Raw genomic sequence first — 23,069 nt, forward strand, 5'->3', positions numbered from 1 at the left:
TTGTCTTCAGCCCAGTAATCCAAAAAATCCGACAAAGCTGCTCACAGGAATTTGTGGATTTTGAAAAGTGTCTCAGTGAAAATCAAGACAGCCCTACCTCTTGCTCTCCTCATATGGCACGATTTGCAGCATGTGCAGAGACAGTGGACCTCAGTCAAATAGGTAAAATGTTCAGTGAGGGCTTTTTTCCCCCGCCATTTATGCTATTAGATTCAGTTCTAGACAAACTTGTGATTGTCGGGCCTAAACGTAACACCAATCAATATCTTAGTGTAAAGAAAAGCTAAGTGATATTAAAGTGCATGTGACAGGTTTTAATGCTTTTGAAAATATTACTTATTTACAAGGATAACATCAGTTGCATAATTATCATTTTATTGCTGCTGACAGGAAGTGACATAGAAGAAGGTAACGTTCCATAACCGTTTGACTCATTTCCCATTGACTTAACATGGTTGGCACGGCAACAGTTTAAAATTGTTTGCCTTCATCTATGCCACTTCCTGTCAGTGTCCAATAAGGAAGTGAAACTATAAACATCACATAAATGGCCGAACTAAAGAAAACTGGGTACAATCTTTAGCTAATATATTAAATATAATTGTGTTATGTTTTAGCAAAAATTGTGTCGAATGTGTCATGCACTTTAAAGGATTGTTAATTTTGCTTTTAGATGTCAAGAAGGGACATAATTTTATTATTTTTATAAATGCTGCTACTTTTACAAGCTTTTTGGTTAAGGTAGCCAAAACGTCAAAAGCTTAGGGGTTTACCTACCCCATTGGAACAGCTCTGACTATAGCAAATAGTTCAAAACAAAGTTATTGTATCTAAAGGCTTTATCACATTATTTGCCATTTCTGATCGAGGCAATGTATAAATATGTGTGTGTGTCTTCTTGATTTCAGATACCAGTGCCATACCCCAGCCGTCATAGTAAACAGCTTCTTGTTTTCGACTCTTTGGCTTCCACACACCACCACTCGGCCTTTTCTTATGGAAGTAAAAAAGGACATTTTTCATCACTGTCAAAAATTTGACTATTTATGGGCAATTCTAACAAGCGAATAATAAATTGTGAGACTCCAGATATTTCTTCAGAGCAGCCTTGGTGAAATGTTAATCTGGAATGTATGGCTCCCACGCACAGGCTCTTGGCAATTCATTGACAAAGAAACAGGGAGTTTGAGAAGAAGAGGGTCAGAGGAGAGGAGGCTGTGGACACCTAATGGGTAGCAGCGCTGTGAGAGACAGAGGGAGGATGGTGAGTCATGTGCCCTGTGACCACTGAGCAGAACAACTCTAGGTTCACTTATCAAAGCAGAGTGCAGTGTGTGATACAGTGAGGTCTGTCAAGGACAAAATGATACAGGCTTGATGTTTAAGGCAAAATAATATGCACACACGCTGAAAAGATGACACCGCACATTGTATTAAGGATACGCCAACATTACATTCAAAGCACATTGTTTGTCGCTGAACAAACTAAGAGGAAATTTAGAGCTCAGAATCACACAAATCACATTCACAGAAATTCACGGTAAAAATATAGCTTAAAAGTTGAACATAACATCAGTTAAAATGTCACAAGCTTTAGCCAGTTACTGATGTCTAAATGAGACAAATATCTTGCTATTCCTATATTACTCTGCACCACGCAGTCCACTGAACAAGGTCCAGCAAAGGTGCAGTTTTTAAGACCTACGCGGTGACACATAAATATCATGCTACTGATTAAATAGCTGTTTATTACAGAAAGTACAAAATATCTAGCTAACAACAGTTAACTACGACAAATAATAGTCATTACACAGTGATACATTTACATTTGTGCACATCCTATGTTTTAGAGATTTAAGATCCATTGGGTCAGTTTCGGTGTCTTTTAAGACTACATAAATAAGAAAGGGAAAGGCTAAAGTAACAACCCTGTTTCCACATAAGGCGTTTTATATAACCCTGTTTGAACATATATGTTTTTCATTGTTTGGCACATATATTTTTCTAAATGTCACACGTAGATGGGTATTTTAATAGTGTATTATGCTGTACTTGTAGTCGGTGGGCAGGCCATCACATTATCCTGAGTGTGGGCTCAGGCAACAACAATACACAAACCTGAGAGCAAAACTGTACACTAGTCCATATACAGCCATGAGTCACCTGCAGTCCTTCACACTCAATAGTAAGTCACCAGTTCTGTGATATTTTAGGAATTGCTAATTTCATCAAGCTATTCACTGTGACTGTGGCCTTTTACTTTTTGCTAGGATTATGAAGCGTAATTCACTTGTATGCCTTGCACTCTATGCACCATGGGTCTATTTTGTCATTTCCTAAAACGGCACAATATTCAAACTGAGGTCTTTACATGTTTATATTTCCAGCATATGATAAATAGGAAAGACAGTGTGAGAGTCTAATGCATGGGTACGTCATGACCATGCAAGTCATTTTGGCCACTGATGTATAGAAATGTCGTTGTGGAGAGTGTTCCCGCAGCCGTGTCAAAGTGGTGGGAAAACCCGATAGCTGCTTCTCTGAGGTGGAGAGTGGAGGTTGGGGGCAGTGAGTTTATAAGGGTCAGGAGGTGAAGTAGGAGTTCTGCATGGAGTAGAGGCGGTCGATGGGGTTTCCCACGCGGCCCGACAGGAGTCCACCGTCGGCCGTCGCTAGGAGGCAGTCGCCGAGGTGACCGAGGCTTCCGTCGCTGTCCAGGTCATGAAACACTGTCTCCGAGTCTGCAGTGAGGAAATGACTGTTGTGAATGTGTTTGATGTTTTTACCTCAGACACGCACAGTAAAAGTAGGGTTTCCACATGGCATTAAAAAGCCTTATAAGTCATTGAATTGATTATGCCAAAATGAAGGCCTTTAAAGTCTTTAAAAGGCACTCAATTGGATTCAAACAGGCATTAAATCTAATGTTCTAACTGTTTCTAAACTATTTTAATGCAGGCATTCGTCAAAAAATACAAAAAACATGGTCTAAAGCAAACTGCTGCAGTTGTGGCTGAAACTGTACACACATCCTTTTCTCAAAAGTTGCCCGTTGTTGGTTTGGTGTTGAACCAACATTTCCCTTCATTCCCCTCTTATTAAATAAAATATGCAGAGATTTATTTATTTTTGCATTTGTGGGCTTAAACATATAGTATGTTGGAATTAAAATGGTATTGAAATGCATTAAATTTGACTTGCTGCCACCTGTAGAAACCCTAAAAAGATTGTTGCAGAAAATGTATTATCAAATGTAGACAACCCTGCAGTGCCTCCAATGCCCTCCAGGGGGCCTCGAACCCTGCTTTGAGACGTTGTGTATGCACATCTACAATGATGTACATTCAATACTCTGCGTTAAGCACTGTTCCAGGGTTTTACTAGTAGTTATATTAAACTTGTTAACATTTACTCCTTCAGTATATTGACTGTGTGATGATTTGGTGAAAAAAGCTCATGTAATTATGAATGATTTGTATATTTTGTGAGCTTGCAGGCTAGTTTTTGGTAGCATTACTGTATCCGTACTCTGAAAAGTGACCCCGAAAGGTTTGAAATGTGCTAAACTCATTCCTATTACAAATTGGGATGCTGTAAATGGAATGTTTGGAATGAGTTTGGACACAAACTTAGTCCATTTACAAGACTTGACTTGATATCAACAATAAGAACAATACACAAGTTTACATGTTTTGTACATAAATAAATAGTTTAAACTTTCATTGCTGTAAACATTAAAAAAAGGTTTTTTTAATGTGAATTATATTATTACTGCAATCATTATTCCTTCATTGTTCCCTCAATGCTTTCAATGCATTATATACACTTTGTCATTTGTGACTAACTGAGTTCCCCGAATAATTAACTTCCCTCGTCTTACCGTAGGAATGGAGCTGCTCGCTGCCCAGCTGAGGGGGTGTAAGACCATGTCGAAAGGACTCCCCTCCATAGATATCCAGTGCAAGTAGCTGTTGACGTGGCAAGGAAGGATACCCCAGGATACCGTCCATCCCGTGGGTACTAGAGCCGTCTTTGTTGAGACAAGAATCCCCTTCAGTCAAACTAAATTAAACAGTATCTTTTTGCTTTGACATTTGAAATTCTTACCCTCGCTGTCATCGTTGCTCTGACGCCCCCCTCGGCTCGGCCCTCTCCTGCTCCCACCCAGCTGCTCCTGCTCTTGCTGCTGCTGCTGCTGTTGCTGCTGTCTACGGGCAATTTTCTTCATCTGTGGCACACAAGCACAAACATAATGACACCAGCCCCTGTGCAGGTGACCTTTAATGTTGTTTGTTAAGAAAGTGTGAAGTCCAACCTTGGCTCTTTGGTTTTGGAACCAGACTTGCACCACACGTACCGTCAGCCCAGTCTCAGCTGCCAGAGTCTCTCTCACCTGAAGGTTTGTGCATCATTAAGTAAGTATATTAAGACACACCATTATGCATATAAACATGACATATATTAGCAACGGTGACATTTAATAATATTATGACCTCCTATGCAGTCTTGTAAATAACAAAATACCACCAGGGCTGGTTCATCTTTCATTCTTAAAACACTTTGAGTTGCTGCCCAATGTATATTGACGGCCAAATAATGTCCTGTGGTTTCAGAGACACTCTGACCTTGTAAATAGCCAATTTGTGCCGTGTCACATTTTTTGAATACTTGCACTTCCTTAAAGTACAATTCACAAGCCAAAATGATCAAGTGTATAATTGTAATTATATGTTATGTCTGATTGTTGGTGAATGTCCTTGTGCATTCAGGATTGTGTAATTGGACCAACCTTGCGACAGGGTTTAGCCGACACCTCGAACGATGCCTTGAAAGCCCGACGCTGCTGTGTGGTCAGGATAGTGCGTGGCCTTTTGGATCGCTTGTGTTCCTTGCCTTCGTCACCTCCTTTCCCTCCGCCAGAGCCGCCTCCTCCATCCTCATCCTCACTCTTCACTGATCAAGGTCAACAGGAAAAACAATGAGCTCTTATGAGATATAGGGGTTTCCATAGAGATCATAGAAAACATTAGAAAAGGCCCAAGGGCTGGGCAGGAGGAGTAAAATGTCCGGTCACAGGGCTGACTATTGCCAAGATCACTCCTGTGTGCGGATTTGGTTCAGTACTCTGAGCTACATCGGCACTGGTCAGCAAAAACATTTTGGAACTAATTCAGGTGTTGACTTTCTAAACAAAAGATTTTGTGAAATGTATTTTTATGATTTTCTATTTTTTTGCACTTTCTTTTTAGATGAGAAACAAAGTCATGTGAAGTTGAGGAAAGTTTCTTTTCAGTATTTATCATTGGTGGTTATGTCCATGCAAAGAAGTTTCTATTTTGATTTTCTACGACTGATACTTGGGAGGAAGCTCTTTCTTTAATATGTATATATACACACTACCACTCAAAAGCACAACAGTTTTCAGCAGTGCTAACATAATTGCACCAGGGTTTTCTAATCATCAATTACCCTTTAACATGATTAGCTAACACAATATACGATTAGAACACTGATGGTTGCTAGAAATCCGCCTCTGCATTCCATTAAAAATCGCCCATTTCACAACATAAACAATGTCAAGACTGAATTTCTAATTAATTTAATGTTATTCTCATTGGACAAAGCAGTGCTTTTCTTTTAAAAAATAAGGATATTTCAAGTAACCCCAAACCTTTGAGCAGTAGTGTATATTTGGTAAACATTGCCTTGTCTCACTTGAGTACAATTTCATGTTATGTTTCATGTTTCCTTCTATCCATCTGAATCTATGTTAATATCCTTGTTGTACCTGATTCAGTCGGAGTGGGACTGATGGCAGCGAGCATCTCTCGCTCCTTCTCGTAGTCCATGCGGCAGAGCAGTTGGCCCTCCTTCAGCACGAACTCGTCGCCCCTCTGAAGCCGCCGCTCGCACTCACAGCAGCTGAAGCATCCCAAGTGGTAAACTTGTCCCAGCACACGCATGATCAGCTCCGAGCGTCCAATCACCTGCAGGCATGCGCTGCACTTCCTCACAAACAACCTGGAGGTGAGCACACAGATAGTCATTAGCAACCATGAAATAATAGGTGTTAACAATAACTCTTGCCAACTAGCCAAATGCTGGTAGATTTCTAAGCTTCCGAGATCAGACGAGAGCAGGCGTGCTCAGGGTAGTATGGCATATGCTTTACTTTATTGTCCCATAGGGAAATTTGTCCGCTGCGGTTTCACCCAATCATTCAGGAGGTGTGTGTAACTGCAGTCTAGCGGGGGGCCGAGGACCCATCTCTAGCGCCAGGTTCATAATAAGGAGCACCTAACTGGAGATACTGTAGTTAGTTAATTTTTTACTCTTTCTAAACATCAGCTCTTGATACATTTTGTCGACATAAATTAATCATGATTCATGATCAGACTAAAAGATGGCATAATTAGCTTGGCTAGTTCCATTTGAAAAAGACAAGCCTTGCAACAGATAGGCATCAATTATTTCTTTTATACTTTTTATTAATATATGATATGTTCCAGCATGACATCCATTAATATCATAAAGAGGGGGGTGACATCCAAAAAATAAACATAAGTAACCAAAACACCCCCATCTATGCTCTTTTCACCTAACAGATAATCACTAACTTTGCCTGACCCGATATTTTAATCTAAACATTTTCAAGATTTTGAGGTGATCATCAAGAAGTGCACTGTAACTGAAGCTTTGATACATTCATTCACTGTCAGCTCTGATCGCTGCACAGAGATTTGCATAGTCTCTTAATTAAAGGTCGTATGAACATTACCCAATCCACAAAGCAACAAGGTGAACATCTGCTAAGAGGGATTAAAATAGATGGCATTTCAGTTTTTATTCTCTTTTCCCACAATAGGGGGCAGTAGTTAGCTGCTGATATTACTGCTGCTGTCTCCTGCTTCTGATTCTTTGTATTTGACCAATCTTTCCCACTAATTTAACATAAAGACCAATTATTATTGGTTCTCAATTCTGTATAGAGCTTTTCCACTTCCTTTATGTACTTAAAAGGCTTTACAGGAAACACTCACCCATTCACACTCTCAGTCATACACAAATGTACACAGACACTGGAGGAAAGGTGCCTCACCTGCGGGAGCCGGGATTCGAACCGCCTGAGAAACCACCTACTGTAGCCCCATAATAACTATATATATAACTATATATAATACCTATTCTTTTGGGATTTTTTTTCTAATCGCAGAATTTCTTTTTTTTCATTGTCAAAAAGCCAATGCTTTGATCCGTTTTATGGATAACATCTCTGTAATTACTGGGCCTATCCACATTCAACAAAACCTGGCATAAAGTTAAATGTTTGCAAAAATGAACATAAACAAGCCAGTGGTTCTCAAACGTTTTACTCCAAGTACCACCCAAAGAAAAACAGCTCTCAGATTACCACCTGTTCTAAACCAATGCCAGGCCAATCAGGTCTAAAATAGGACTAAACCATGAGTAAAGTATTTCTAACAGTGAAGACACCAAAACCTTGAAAATTACTATAGGGTTCAACTTAAGTTATTCTGTATAGAACAAAGAATACAGCCGGTTGCCCAATAGGTGTCCAATATTTAGAAATAGTACACAATGCCATTGGGAATGGGGATCAAAATAGGTTGAAACATGTTGGCTTGTCAATTCGAATGAAGATTTTAATTCACACATTTTTTGTTTTTTTTCGTGTTCTGATAAAAAAAAAGAAAAGAAAAGTGAAGCAGCCATAGAGTTATCCAGGTCCAGAGCCGCCCACAGATTTCTGCGCAGACTGAGGAGGCACAAGCGATTCTATTTTTTCTTTTTTTTTTTGTTGATACAATTTTTGGATTAAAATGTAACTTATCACCTCTGTTAAATCTCTAAACAGTTCTTTTTGGTTGGTATACAATATAGTTTTCAATGTTTGTAATCATTTAAGGAGAGAAGAAAGTATTTCTTGTAATACCACTTTAATCTACATCTTAATTTTGAGATTGTGAAGTAGGAAATTGGACGAAGAGGGCCACCATAGCCAACATTTATGTGCTGTGCTACTTACAAAATCTCTTGTGAAGAATTTGGATGTTAGAAGTGCTGTAGGAAAGCAAGGAACAACTAACATGTGCCCCCTCTTTCATTGTTTGCTATTAAAAAAAAGGATCAAGTATAGTTCTTATAATGGGACCCTTTAGGCCAATACCCTTCATCACTAATTTTGACATCAAATTCTCTCTCCCTATGTTTCCTTTTATTTTTGGTTGCATTCGCCACAGCTGAATTCCTACAAGATCCCGGTTCTTGCGTTTTAGTGCTAACCCCCTCCCTGCTCATGCCGATTCTGCCAGAATTCCCAGTTTCCTTCTTGCCCTCTCAGCCTGCCTCCCCAGTTCACTGAAACTAATAAAGACGGGATTAATTAGATTGTTGTTTAAACAGTGCGATGGCCAGACAGACGCTGTAAACTCATAACCAGGGATTGGGGATAGCATGGGGTTAATCTCTCCCCTCTCACTTATGCACACTAAAACACACATGCACCGGGATATTTGCACACACACCCACCCACAGTGTCGCAGTATATTTCCTACCTACTCTGGCGTTACCTGTAGAGTCCAAAAACAACAAACAATAAATTAATAAAACAAATATTTAAAAGCAGTTTATCATGATTTTTTTGCATGGGTGATGGCAGAAGAAAAGGCTATAAAAATAAACTCTGGATTAGCAGAAGTGTCGATGCTCCCTTACTGGGTGATAGGAAGGTGTAGCTGCCCAAATCTGGAGTGTAAAAAGGAGCCAGGTCTGCACATAAGAGCCCCTAATCTGTGATTCTGTCCCAAACGCAGCTGCTACGGCTAATCTTCCTCAATCCATCTGCCAAACGCTGCCTAAATTCCCCAAATGACAGTGTCGCTAAGTTAAGATCACAGCACAAAAGTCGCCATAAGCAGCCATTCATATATCGACCAGCGATACTGTGGTACATTGTCTTGAGGAGCACAGATCATATCGGAAATGTCCCTTTGAGTTTGGAATGGTTGAAAAGAGATGTTATTTGAAATGGCTGAGATAAATATCCTATTTTACAATAATAATCCACACGATCTGAAGGAATATATTACAATCCATCTTATAATTTTTTTTCTATTCGAAAATTTGGAAACCTTTTTTTTTCTCCTTTTTTGTTTTACAAGAAATACACAGTTTTATTTAGTATTTCTTTCCATGATATTATTTAATTCACTTTTTTTTTTCTTCAAAATAATAGTCATGTTAGATTAATGGGTCATCAAAAATTATATGTTGTGATATTATATGAAAAACCTACTGTACGTTTCGTTAAATTTAAACAAACGGAGTCAAAACAAGATTTAAAAAAAGGGACCAGGACAAGGCAACCAAGGAACTAAATTAGGAAAGTAATGACAAAGAACCTTTGCAGATTGTTTAAGTTACGATGCCTGTTTTATTTGGCTGTGTAAATCTCAATCACATGAAAGATCTCAGTGATTTTCCAATACTGTATTGTGGCCTCTTGTGATATGGATATTGTATCACATAATATTGCAATGTGTTGGGCAAATGACTTTAAAATTGTAATACATTCTATATTAGTAGTTACAGATTTAAAAATGTAATATTTTTGTATCACATATTACTGTTTCAAAAATGTAGCTGAGTTACACTACTTTGAGTTACTTTTGAGTTACTTTTGGCAAAATATAAACTGAAAATAGTAATAAAGCCACTGAGCAAAAGTGCAGTTAAAGATTTCCTTTTCCTTCGCTTTCCCCCATTCTCTCATGTTTTGTTTTGTCCAACTGGATTTGGCATGATGCATTTTACTGGGGGGAGTTTGGCATTTTTACGTTCGTACATTTGTAACTCAAGTTGAAATGTGATGACTAATATGTTCCCGTATTTTGTGTAATATGTTATATTCCTTAGTTACTGAAAAAAGTTATACATTTTTGTAGCTCGTTACTTTTGTAATACGATACCGCCAACATTGGCCGTTGCGCTACTTGTAATGGTTAATTTATGACCGCATTTTGTGTAAGTAATATGTTATATTTCTTAATTATGACAAAAATGTTTTTGTAACTTTTTTGTAACAAAAACTAAGAAAATATATTTTAAAAATACGTGAATACCTTGGTACATAAAGTAACCCTATTTATTTGCTAAATAACCTAAAATACATTGTCAAATTCCTGTGCATTTCCTATAAAATGAAGACAAGCTCCAGACGCAACAGTGTCCTCACAGCGGTGCTTGACATAAGAGCGATGATGTGAGTGGTTAAGTTCAATAGTCTCTGATCATGGTGTACACAGCACGGCAGGAATTTACTCAACACAGCAAATGAAGGCAACTTGGGGCAACTAGCACAGAGGGGGGTCTGTAAGTAGATCAGCCTAATCCCTCTAATAGAAGTATCATTCACACTGGTCTTTACCCCTGCATCACTTCCATTACATCGCTATACGAGGCTTCCGCACAAGTGATTTCACGCCCAATAATGGCTGTTGTTTTTTTAACTTTAAAACATATTCAATGTAATGCATTTATTTTACTTATGGTATACAGAGTTTGCAAGACCCCATTGTGCTCAAAAAGTAATGTTTTCCAAAGTTAAGCTTGGAATTCCCAGAGAATATGAGCTCTAAGAATGACAGACCTTTGCCATGGTATATGCATGAATTAATGGGCTACTCTGGCCTTTTTACCTGCCCCTCTACATCGCTCCCCTCACTTCTTCATTAAGCTGTCTAATAAAACTGAAATGACGAAAAATATCTTGACACTTTGTGCTCAATGCTACCTTTACAGTAAGGCTGCACAATATGAGAGAAATAGGCAACATTCAATATAGTTTTGAATATTGCATTAACAACATCATTGCGACATTTTCAATCATTTCAGTAGAGGATGTTGCATTAAAATTTCATCAATATGTGCATATTTTTTCAAAATAGATAGAAACAAGGCATAAACATCTAACAAAATTAAGAAATCATGTCTAAAACCTGAACTTCAGCGCATTTTACCATGCATTATTATTATTATTATTATTGTTATTTTTATTATTAATATTATCTACCTTGGCTCCTGCAGTATAGATGTTGCATCACCTAATACTGCTAGGACAGCAATTTGCTGATTTTGCCCAAGTGTTTATAACCAACACGGCTCTTGCGTTTGTTTCTGCTGGTTACTCTATATGAATGTTACCAATTATCGTGATAAACTGCGAGAGAGTAGGATTGAGCAGAGCCCTGAGAACTTGTGAACTTGTGCCTGTGGATTTGGAGGGGTTAGGGGGCACACATAATTACAAGCGCTCTGATTATGAGCTCAAATGTGGAGATGGGAGCGAATGGATGTGCGTTATGTATGGTGTGAGCGCTGGGTGTAAAGTATCATCCCTTTCTTTGTGTTTTATTGTAGATTGGAGGCATACAAACAATAACAGAATCTTGATTATCTCCTAAGATGTGTCATGTGGCTTTGTTTTGCTGCAAGCTTTGACAACTACAACGTCGCCTGGACTGCAATACAATCTTTGCATAAATATGTATGCATCTCACAGTGATTGCATTTGTTATGCTCGTTCATAATTGATAAATATTTATACAGAAACCGCTCTGATCAGCCTGAGAGCTGCCTCCTGTTGCAGTGCAAGCAATTCAGCATGAACACATTCAGGTCAGACGGTCCTAAATTAGATGAATTTACAACTTTGTTTACAAGTATACATTTTAAAGTAATTGTCTTCTTCTTGTAGCCTCGATGTACAGAGGAAGAATCATGCCTTGGTAGGAAAAGGACTGAGATAAACTAGTGTTGTTTCAGCTGAATGAAGGCATTTTAATTTTTACTCATAAAATAGGTATATGACTTATGTTGAAACGGGACAGGAGGAGATAGAACCCTCTTTTCAGCGTCTCACAGTCCACGTATGTGGAGTTTGTTTAAAAAGCAGAATCTAGGGTCTTCACTGAAACATCGTTAGTTCATGGCTGATATGAACTGTGTGTTGTTTTTGCTGAGAGGCTGAAGTCCGAAAAAACAAACTTGCTGCAGAGTTAATATTGCTCTAAACAGTGCAGACATACAGCACATGGGCCTATAGTTGGTAAAATTGTGAGATTTTATGTTTTTCCAGAAGCTGCGCATTTGAATTAAACAAGTATCTGTGATCTGTGAAACAAATTCTTAAGACTGACAAAAATGTGGATTCCTTCAGTGGTCCAGAAAGACCAAACCTTTCACGTGAATCTTTCAGAAAATGAAAGTGCATTATAGAGTTTTGTAAAGATTAATTCTAAAAAAAACTAATGATATGCATCACACTTAGGCACTTTTCTGCTAAGTATCAGTTTCTTAGATATATTTGTGCAGACTGCGTGTGCGCGTGAGCACACACTTTTAGGCGGATATTGCATTGTGAAGCAAAATGGCTCAGAGCCAGGGTTCAGTAATCACATCATCTCCTTTTATTAAATCTCCCTGCACTGCTTCTGTGTTATTAAAATCTCCCAGCATTCCCCACGATACTCGCAACCCCTGCCGCCACTCACTCACACTCACACATCTGATAGGTATATTTATGTATATTTATATTTATATAGTATAGTCACGCCGGCTGTATACAGTCACATGTAAACACTGATATTCAGAGTTTGTGTACACACAGATAAGGTGTCTCATGCAAACATCAATAACTCTGGCAGATGCTGTCTGTCATTTGTGCCTCAGATTCATCCATGCATCGATAAACTAATAAAATCAAAGTCCTCTTGTTCGGTGCACACTCTTAAATTTGCAAAGCGCTGCAATCGTGTAATAAGCGCTGGCGTGTGCAGTGAATACTTCAACTCTTACCCTGCAGCCAGTCTCAGAGTTATACAGCAACACAACATGCATCTGTAAACCTCTGTCTCTATACGAACTCACACTTTTGCTGCTGTACCTGTCCAAAATGACTAAAATGACTACAATGCTCAAAGAAACGTATGGCTCTTGTAATGTGGCTGTCAATGCGGGCTATACACCTGATACTAAGAATAAATGCTATGTTTGAGGCGACGGCGGTGTGTGCGCGGGACCTGGTATGTGTGTGTGTTAGTTTAGATAAAACAGTTAATCCCCAGGCCACCAGAACGCAATATCCTGTCTGCGCGTTTCTCATTTCCTGTCTGTCTCTGGCGGAGCGGGGCGCGGAGGGGAGGGGCCGGCGGGGGACAGCGGGACCCGTTGCCCCAGAAACAGCAGATACAGCCGGTCGATTTGAGGAAAAAGTCTCGGCCGATCTCGCTATCTCTCCCTCTCCGGCGCGACCCCCTTTTCTCTCTCACTTTTTCTTTCTGCTTTTATTATCTCAGATTTAATAAAGGCGAGGCGAGCAGCTTGTTCTGCCATGAAACATTTATTAGCTGTCTGTTATAAAATTGTTGTGGGGGTGGTAAGATGATGGGGTCTCATCTCACATTATGCAAATACAGTGGCAACCAATACCCCCCCCCAACACAAAACTATACCCCCTTATAAAAGTCTTAACTCCAGCTTCTTTATCCTCTTCTCAACCAGCTCCGTCCATCACTCGGATCTCACATCGATCTCCTGCCTTTTCTGTCACAAACGCTGTATTATTCCACGGCGCTCGATCAAATACAATATTCCCAATCCGCTGTGGTATCAGACATGTCGAGCCGTCATCAGTGCAGCTACAGGTTTCCGGAGCCTTGAGACAAGTGTCGGCCAATTCGTTTTGTGGAGTTTTACAGCACTGAGTGGAGAAATAAATCACAACCACTATGTAAAGCATCTGACAACTCATTACGTTAAACCGCACAAAGATTAAAGTCTGAAAAGTTTAACGCCTCACTCTTTTAGTTCGGTTCAGTCCTATAAGCTTTATTGTCAATTCTACTACATGTAAAGCTCATGCAGTGAATTGAAATTACACTACTCTCAAACCATTAGTGCAAAACAAACAACACCTGCTACCACGTATCAAAAGTAAGTGAAAGGGGGCAGCAGAGGGAGGAAAAGGGGAATATTTGGCTTCCAGAGAATCGGATTCCTTCAGTGTGTTAGATCTGGTACAGTCTCCTTTTTGGCATTTCTCTAAAATATTTATTTAAGATCAAATAAAGGAAGAGCAAAAATTTTTGCATAGAAATTCAACCATTGATTGACTCTGTGCATAATGTTCAATAAGTAACAATCCTGTTGTCCAGATAGGGATTCTCTTTATGCCACTAGGGATGCACCAATCCAATACTGGTATCGGATATCGGAGCCGATACTGAAAGAAAATACGATATTGGGTATCGGCTAGAAATACCCAATACTTAATCGATACCAGTTTTGGCTGTCAACGGCTTATTTTTATTTTTTTTACCACCTAAATCTAAGTGAATGTGGGCATGCTGCATTTCTGATCACTGTGGTTAGCATCAGTAGGGGTCAGCCCTATGTTCCTCGGTGCCTATGTTCCCCGGTACCTATGTTCCCCGGTACGAATGTTCCCCCACTACTATTGATTAAGATTAGGCACCAGCCCACTATCCTTAAGGTTAGTGGCTAAGGAAGGGTCAGGGTTAAGTTGACTGATACATTGATGACGTTTTACTCATGACTTGTGATCGGTTTATGCAACAACTCCCCTACGAATAAAAAATCGCACCCAGGGAACATAGGACCCGGGGAACATAGGTAAGCACCTCATCAGTATGCTAAATCTAGCATGCTAGGGAAAATTAATCAAGGCTGGGACAGAAACTAGCATAGAAATACCTAAAGTAGCCGAATACATCGACCTTTGCTGAAGCCAAGTGTTTGTATTTTAGTTAAGAAATAACTGATCTAACATAGTAATGACCAAATCATGTGAGTTGTTTACATTGTTCAAGTATAAGCCATTTCATTTGTCTAAGTTTTTGTTAAGCGCTTGGCTTACGCGGAAGAGGACACTCTTTGTTTAATGTTTTTCCGACGTCTGCCTGCATTTTTGTGTCTTATAAGCCCATGCGGGCTGGGCACCTTTGGGTGCAAGACACCAAATAAGAAATAAACTAAACTAAACTACTACTAAACTACATTAATGTAACCTAAAGTCCAGAGATCTTTGTTAAATGTTGATCCAAGAGTTTATCAACAGTTATAATTGATCATGACAATAAAATATGACTTTATTGATCTTAAATTGGAGAAAATAGTCAATTAAATGTTTCACTCAGAAAGCCACTTTTAAGAAAGTCTCTCTGCTTGTAGAAAAAGAATTGTCCTTCTTTGCGTGTGTCTCATTGCGACAGCCCAACTTAATGATAGGGTTTATACATCATGATACACATGAGGTGCACAATAATATTAAAATGGAGGGTAAAAGCTGCTGCAACAGCACACACGGCTACTGTGGGCCAACCGGACCAGCATGTTATCTGTGCGTGGAAAACCAAAGCACCAATAGAAAAGCAAGGGAGAGCACGCAAACTACAGTACACAGAAGCAAGCTTCATAGTTCTGACCTGAGAAGATGCTTCAGCGACATTGAAGGATGGGTTAGACACAGAGGAAAAACTTTCTTGTGGGGACAATAAGGTGTACTTTAACTTAACGTACATTCACTTCTGAAACTCATGCCGAAGCCTCTCGCTGCGAGGCCTATTGCTACCATACCATGGCGTAGTCAACAGAAGGTCACAGAGACAAACACCCACCTCTTTTCTATGAGAGATCTTTATTTGAATCAGACTTGCCCATAGGAGTAAAACCACAATCTCCTTACAAAAAAAAGACAGGAAGGCTAATACAAATGGACCCTAAAACTCGTCATTTTCTCAGCCACAACCACAATAGGTCACCCCATTCTCCTCAAACCGATTACTCTAATTTCGCAAGGGGCATCCCATTCCTCAGTTCTACTTTATCCTGCGTTAGGTGTAAATAATATGTCTCCTGACTATGTTTCTTGCCTTCTACAGACAAACACATGTTCCCCCTTTAAAACGCTGTTACATAATTCTTCTTAATAGTATTTCCCAGTAGCTCCTTTGTCAAAGCTGTCATCACAAGAGCGCAGCGGGGGACTGGATAATTAGCAGGGCGCCCAATCAGCCTGCAGATCCCGACGCCTTCAAGAGACACTGGGAGGCACCGGTGGGCACGAGGGGGTGTGGTGGGAGTGCGATTAAGAGAAAACAAGGGATAAAGAGACCGATAAACTGTTTGGTGTCATCACTGCTATCAATCTCAACAAGAGGGAAATGAGGTTTAGAATAGAGAAATATTATTACAAAGCAGACAGTGATAAACGAGCCACTGGATAGAAGGACAAAGTGGAGAAATGGAAGGGGGGGGGGGCAGAAATATTATACTATAGCCTTTTACATAGAGCCATGAAAAATAATGTACGGTATGTTTGTGGATTCAAAGTATACAGTATTGTATGCAATTATTTACTATTTGTGATTAAAAAAGAAAGGCTCTAGATATTTTTTTTTTCTTTTTGTTTTGTCTGTCAAAATATTGTAAGGACAAAAAGACCTTGGTGCGCTGTGCTTCTAATGCTAAAGCCTTTCTCGCGATTGTGGACCAACAAGCTAATTAACTTATGATTTGTTTGGAGTGCAGGGGCTCAAACGTGGCAAATGGTGGGTGATCAGAATTACACGGTGTGTTTTCTAACCCGCTCACAGAAAGTGTGTAGAAATACTATGTAACTCGAGTATGTTTTTCTCAGGCTAGCCGTGTTGTTATAACTAATATTTAACAGTGGGAGACTCTCAACGTGTACTTTGTCTATCTTCGGAAATGGGGTTTAGGGCCAAGATGTAGTGCTGGTGTCCTCCACCCCACAGAGTCCGCTCCTAAAGCCCAGGTTTACAGCAGATCCAGACCCCAGTGATCTTTTTTTCTCTGGACTGAAGTGGCTCTTTATGGGACTTATGGAGAGATGGCAGTCTCCAGTGCTGTCCGCTCTGCTCAGCTCAGGATTGTTGACTGGGGAGGAACTGGCTTTCGACTGCCAGGTTCAGGGCTTGACACTGGCTTCTTTGCTCACTGGCTGCTGGGGCAAGCACTCGCCACTCAGGATTTTTTCTAGCGATATGTTGTTTTAAAGCAATTCACATAGGGTGACCACCTGTCCCTCTTTTGATTGTACTCCACGTATTCAAATGTTTGCCCTAGGCCCCTTGTGCAATGTTCTTAACTAGCTATAGCTGGTGATTTACACACAGCCCCACACACCATAGGCCTTGCTGAAATGTCCATACAACAAATCAGAATAAACAAGTACTGTATTTTCTGGACTATAAGTCGCACTTTTTTCATAGTTTGGCTGGGGGTGTGACATATATTCAGGTGTGACTTATATATCTAAATATATAATTTCACATGTTTGTTATTTTCACACTGACAGCCGCTAGGGGGGGCTCTTGGCTTGTGTACCAGTATCTGCTACTCCTGAAAATGAAAAAAAAAAAAAAAAAGGTAATCAGGCTGCGGAAAGAAAGTTTGGAGTGAGCCGAGAAACTTGTGAGGGACTGGCGAAAAGTGGGGGTTACTCTTTCTGTAACGGAGAAAACAAACAAAGCTGGATGACCGCAGCTAGAGGAACGAGTTCACAAATGGGTGCTTGAACAACTTGCTGCTGGGAGAGGCTTGTCAACGGTGCACCGGGGTGGCTGGTGCAATTTATACTCCGCAGTGACTTATAGTCCGTAAAATATGGTATGCATTAATAAGGCATATTATTTAGTAGATAAGCAATTCCTAGCTTTGGTTTTACATTGGATTAGTATAAAGTTAGCACTAATTCAGTAGTGATGTGCATATGGGCACCATTCCTGATGCATCTTTATTTATCCAGGCTTGGTATGGTCACTAAACAGACTCTTAATAACATTTTAAGAACATAAGACAATAAGTACCTTTGTCTTGTTAATCCTGCTTTATTTACTTACAAGGTACTGCAAATTTATAAAGTTAAGATTTTGTCTAAAGACAGATTTTGTTCAAAGCAATAACTGGCGAGTTGACGTGCAATTGGCAGTTCTTTCGATAGTCAGTTGTTTCATTGTCATGTTTATTCAAAATGGTAAACTTTTAATTAGTTTTTGCAATGAATAAAGTCGTTTGTGGAGGCTTAATCTGCTAATATCCAGATTATTTACTTTGAAAACTTCCTTCTCTATTTTTATTCAGATTTTCATTAAATGCTATCCTTGCAATCCCTCATGAGGATAGTGAGCGGCGACTTTCACTGTCTATTGTAATAATGCTTTTGTCTTGAACATCTGGTCTACAATCGAACGCACTGTCAGAAAATGTCTTGAGGTTTCAAAACAAAAATAAGTCCTTATGCACTTGAGTTTATTGTGTCTAAATCCCTCATTTCCATAACAGATTGAGACCAGGAGACTGCCATATTGCCATGTTTTCCTTTTTATATATATATATATATTGAAATACTGGTTATTTTAAATGCATCACCTTTTGTTTTTATGATTCTCAGAATCGAAGATGGGAGCAAGCCGCACTGACTTTTTAGCAAGTTCAATTTATTCATTTATGGTAATTTTGCCTAAACTGTTGCCCCAGGCTCACACATATATATGAAATGGGGGATGGGTCAAGTCTGAATCAAAAACAGAGAAGGGGGAGCATTTTATTTTTAGCATCAACAGCTGTTAAGAGTTCATCTGGACCGGATTTTTCCTGATAAATATTACAACTGAGGTTTGTAATATATGTCTTAATTTAAAATGCATATTTTAAAATACATCCAGGAAAGTAAGAAACTGAAATGTAAGTGCTAAACTAAAACAACACACACATCACATTATACATTTTCACATTATACAACAACTCTTTTGACGGTTATCCAGATTATTATTACGTAGGACTGCATGACATTTCCAGACACGCTCTTATATCCAGAGTCATGTACAGGGTTGCCTTCAAATTTCCCATTTAATTGAATAGTTGAGCCGTGTGTCTTTGCAAAAAAAAAGTTAATGCAATTTTTCGTTTCCCACACCTACTGCAAAAGCTATTTGTTGTATTGCAGTTGTCATGTTTTGTTATTGTTTTCTTAGCAATTTCATAGCAACATTTTGCAATGAATATCCTTCCAAAGCACACCGCAACATAAGCGCACCTGGCTGAATAACGCCACACGTTCTCAGGATTCCTTCACATACATTATTGGCCACATGTTACACTGTGCACACCTGCTCTATGGAGGGGTTGACAGGGGCCGATGGAAAACAAGGAGACATTGTTGCTGCTCTGCTGAAGGTCACCAGCGCTGCTCTGTGCCAACAACACTGGCACGGACTTACACAACAAGGCACTTCTCCATGTATGTTAAAACCAAATAAGCATTACTGGGAATGGGTATCCTGCTCTAGAAATGAATCTCTATTTAGATCAGTATGAGAAAATATACTCTTCATGTCAATCACTAAAAATGAGGCCAGCGGTAAGCCATTTGGTTCCCACTCATATTTCTTGATAAACGTCACAATAGCTCTCTCTCCGTGGCCAGCGCTCGCCTCTCTCCTCCAGATGTCAGTACAGTGGGAGAGCCGGAGCCGCTGGAAGCCGTCTGACACATTTCAAAACAAGGATAACAAGCTGTCTTTCCTGCCCCGCCTACTGGCCACAAGTAGCTAATGGGTGGTGGTATTGGGGCCATGTACTGTAATGTGAACATCTTTTTGAATAAATAGTCCACCGATAGACTGGGGAGGTGTAATGGGGGGAGAAAAAAAAACGTGGAGAAAAACTAAATAAAATAGACTAATTCAATTATTAACATGACCATCAGCCGCAACGTGTTGTGTCGTGGGTTCGAGTTTCGGCCACACTGAACTTCTGAATGTTTCTCCAGACTCACAAAAATAAGCCCTAATAAAATGGTATTGTCTAAAAACAGCTGAACATATATTATTTTTGTCTTGGCAACATTAAATGGAACATTTAGTCAACATTCGTTATGACACAAAAATACATGTTGGGGCCTCTGAGTAGCCCACATTCACAGCCTACATATGCGGAACACTTCCACTGCACTATATGTATGGGTATTTCAGTCATAATGTTAACATTATGTCATAATGTCTCAACCTATGTGTATGCGAGGATCCTTACTTCTCATAGTCGTGTTTGCAGTACAGGAGCCGGTCTCTGCAGTAACAGGTGCCGCTGAGCGCGCTCAGACACACGGCGCATTTTACGCACGTCTCGTGCCAGGAGCGCTCGTTTACGCGCAGCAAGAAGCGATCGGCGATGGGTGACTCGCAGCCCGCGCACAGCTCTCCTCCACCTCTGAACTCTGGACCAACACAAAGATCCACATGAGGACAATAATTCACAAAAGTCTTATGACTTTTGTTTGCTTTGCTTGAAAACAATCTTGCCTTGGTAAGAAAACAATTAGCCATACAGTTAGTCACTTTCTCGCTCAATTTTTTTTGTTGCTATTACAAATTGCACACCGATTACATTTTCACGGAACAAATAATATTTCATTGCCTATGAACTAGGCTGTATTTATGTAACCTATTATATTTTGTTTCTTTCTTAAAACGTAATTATTTTTTTTACAGGCCGAGCCGGAGTTGTTTTATTAGGCTAAACTTTTGTCTTGCTTTCTGTATTTGGCGCTTATAGCACACTACTTCCTCTGGGGTTGTCAGTTATAGTAATGGCCTAAATAAATATATGATGGTTTGTATTATTACAGTGGGAAATACTTCTTCAGCATTTGGGTAAATGCTAGGCCTCGCGCCGCGCGCAAACTCACCAAAAGGCGTTGAGGACGGAGGCTGCTGCAAACAGGACTGCTGGCTCTCCTCTGTTTTCATCCCTTCTCTGCGGCCTTCAGTGTGATCGCTACGGCAAGCACCAGTGTTTGATTTAGGCAACATGAAGAAAAATACGTCCCAACCAGACATATGAAATAGAAAGTAGACTGAATTCAAACAGAAACACTCACACACAAACTAAATAGGCTACAGACAATGCTGTGGGGATAACAAATGAACGGCACAACCTTTTCAGGAATTGATATTAATGGCAACATAGGCCTAAATTAAAACAGACCAATTATATAAAAAATATAGCCTAATGTTTATGTGAAAATAGCATAATTAGATCTATGGGGCGAAATCCGACTTAAGGCCTGTAGCTTACCCATTGGTGTACGCAAAATGTATTAATATTTGTTTTTGTTTATTTCACGGAACCCTCGTATCGAGAAACTAGCAAACAGTGACAAGGCTATTAGGCCTATAGCATAATAGTCTAGTTTTGTCTTCTTTCATTAAAATAGGCTGCATTTAGGACAAATAGCCATAGCTCTTCGGGCCATATGGGAAATCCCCTGGAAAATTTCAAAGGATAAAAATAGTTTGCAAAATAGGACTACATGTTTGAACTGTAATTTAAAACGGGCCTAATTAGATTCGGTAAAGATTTAGTGCATGCAAAGACATTATACCAAACAGTGGCCAAATCATTATTTAAGTAATATTTTGCGCCTTCTCAAATTTTGACGAAATTTTGACGAGGCGACATTTTTGTACTCTTTTGGAAATATTGAAAATTACGCTTTTAATGTTGGTTGATTAATAGCAGATACAACGTATAGGCTATCTATTATAGGAAAGTAATGCGATATGTAAATGTGCTTTAATCTGATTTGGCGTTTTCCCTAATTGATGCTTGAATATATTACTGCCAATTGCTGTGTAATTGATCAATAATATGAAGACTGAAACCTGACACTGCGCTAAATGTGTCTTGTCAAAAATAATCTCTGTGAAATGGCCTTGACTAGTCCACGTTAAATAAATGTTTACAAACATTAGCTACAAATAAGCCATAATTCAAGAGTAACGAGCGATACTGAGTCGCACAAAACCTGTTGGCCAGAAAAAGGAAACACTCGCTTATTCGACTGTTTGCCGTGGCAATGGGGCGCAACAGCTGATTTAAATGTTTTTAAATATCTTAGAAGTATCACGAAATTGAGGGAACAGACAGGGAAAATAAACACATGCTATGTTATCTCTTTTTTAAACGTCTGCATTTTTACTCCACAAACTCTCTTTTTACTGCTAACCTAAGCTCAAATGCAGCGCCAACAACAAGCCTCCAGTCCTACCTTGACGTGAAGCACACTCCTGCAGAGATTTCCGTGGGCAGCATGAAAAACTGGAGCAAACTTTGGTCGAGGAAAATTCTTGCTTTGAGCTTGTGCCTCACAGCCCAGAGTGCATGGTTCATGCGCGCAAAAGTCCAAACGGCATGATGACCCGAAATAATGCCGTCCTATTGTCTCTACTGTCTCTCTGTAGCCTTATGTGCGCTCTCACTTGTTCTGTGCGTGAAGGGAGGCTCAGAGGGAGGGAGCGGGAGACGGATGGACATGAAGGGGAGAGAGAGGAAAAGGAGGTGTGGAAGATGACAGAGGAAAATCAGCGAGGATGAAGGCAGCGCATTGATAACGCACATGGACGGTTTGGTGCGTATTGTTTGCGCAGGTTAGACGCGTGACTTCAAAGGGCGAGAGGACTTGACCGTGACTTAAAGAATCACTCAGATCCTTCGAAGTGAAGAAGACATTTTGGAATCGTGTTTCTGTGCAAAGTTGCATAGTACTTGACATTTTTACAGGAAAGAAAATTAAACAAAGAAGCTGATAAGAGCTTCATTAGGCTATTTAATCGGCCACAAATATTAACGGAACACTATCTCGTTGTCTTCTCATTCACAACTAAAGTGTCCTCATTATGATAAAGTGAAAGTTCAAAGTGCATTTTTGCAACATGAATCTGAAATGAGTAATAAAACCTCAATAATTTCAAGGTCTTCTATTTGCCATTCAAGTTGGGAGAAGAGCTCCCTCTTGTGGCAAGACAATCCAACCGCATGTAAATACCAAAAAAAGAACAACAAAACAACGTAATATTCAATAGGTTAAATTTGTATGCACTTTTAGTGCAGAAACAAAAATCCTTAGTTGCAGACATGGTCTTTATGAAACATCACGATGTTTATTT

The 23,069-nt window shown here is 39.6% G+C and overlaps 1 protein-coding gene across 1 annotated transcript; it reads right to left on the bottom strand.

The window, feature by feature from the left end:
* Positions 1-938: 938 nt before the first annotated feature.
* lmx1al (LIM homeobox transcription factor 1, alpha-like) lies at positions 939-22,425 on the bottom strand. The gene is made up of 9 exons (XM_079563982.1): positions 22,172-22,425; positions 20,810-20,898; positions 20,155-20,338; positions 5,789-6,021; positions 4,790-4,953; positions 4,316-4,393; positions 4,108-4,228; positions 3,881-4,030; positions 939-2,741 (listed from the first exon to the last, which is right to left on the bottom strand). Exons 1-9 carry the CDS (start codon positions 22,291-22,293, stop codon positions 2,584-2,586), a joined length of 1,299 nt encoding a protein of 432 aa, XP_079420108.1. The 5' UTR covers positions 22,294-22,425; the 3' UTR covers positions 939-2,583.
* Positions 22,426-23,069: the final 644 nt, after the last annotated feature.

This window comes from Gobius niger, assembly GCF_951799975.1.
Source record: "Gobius niger genome assembly, chromosome: 10".
Taxonomy (NCBI): Eukaryota; Metazoa; Chordata; class Actinopteri; order Gobiiformes; family Gobiidae; genus Gobius; species Gobius niger.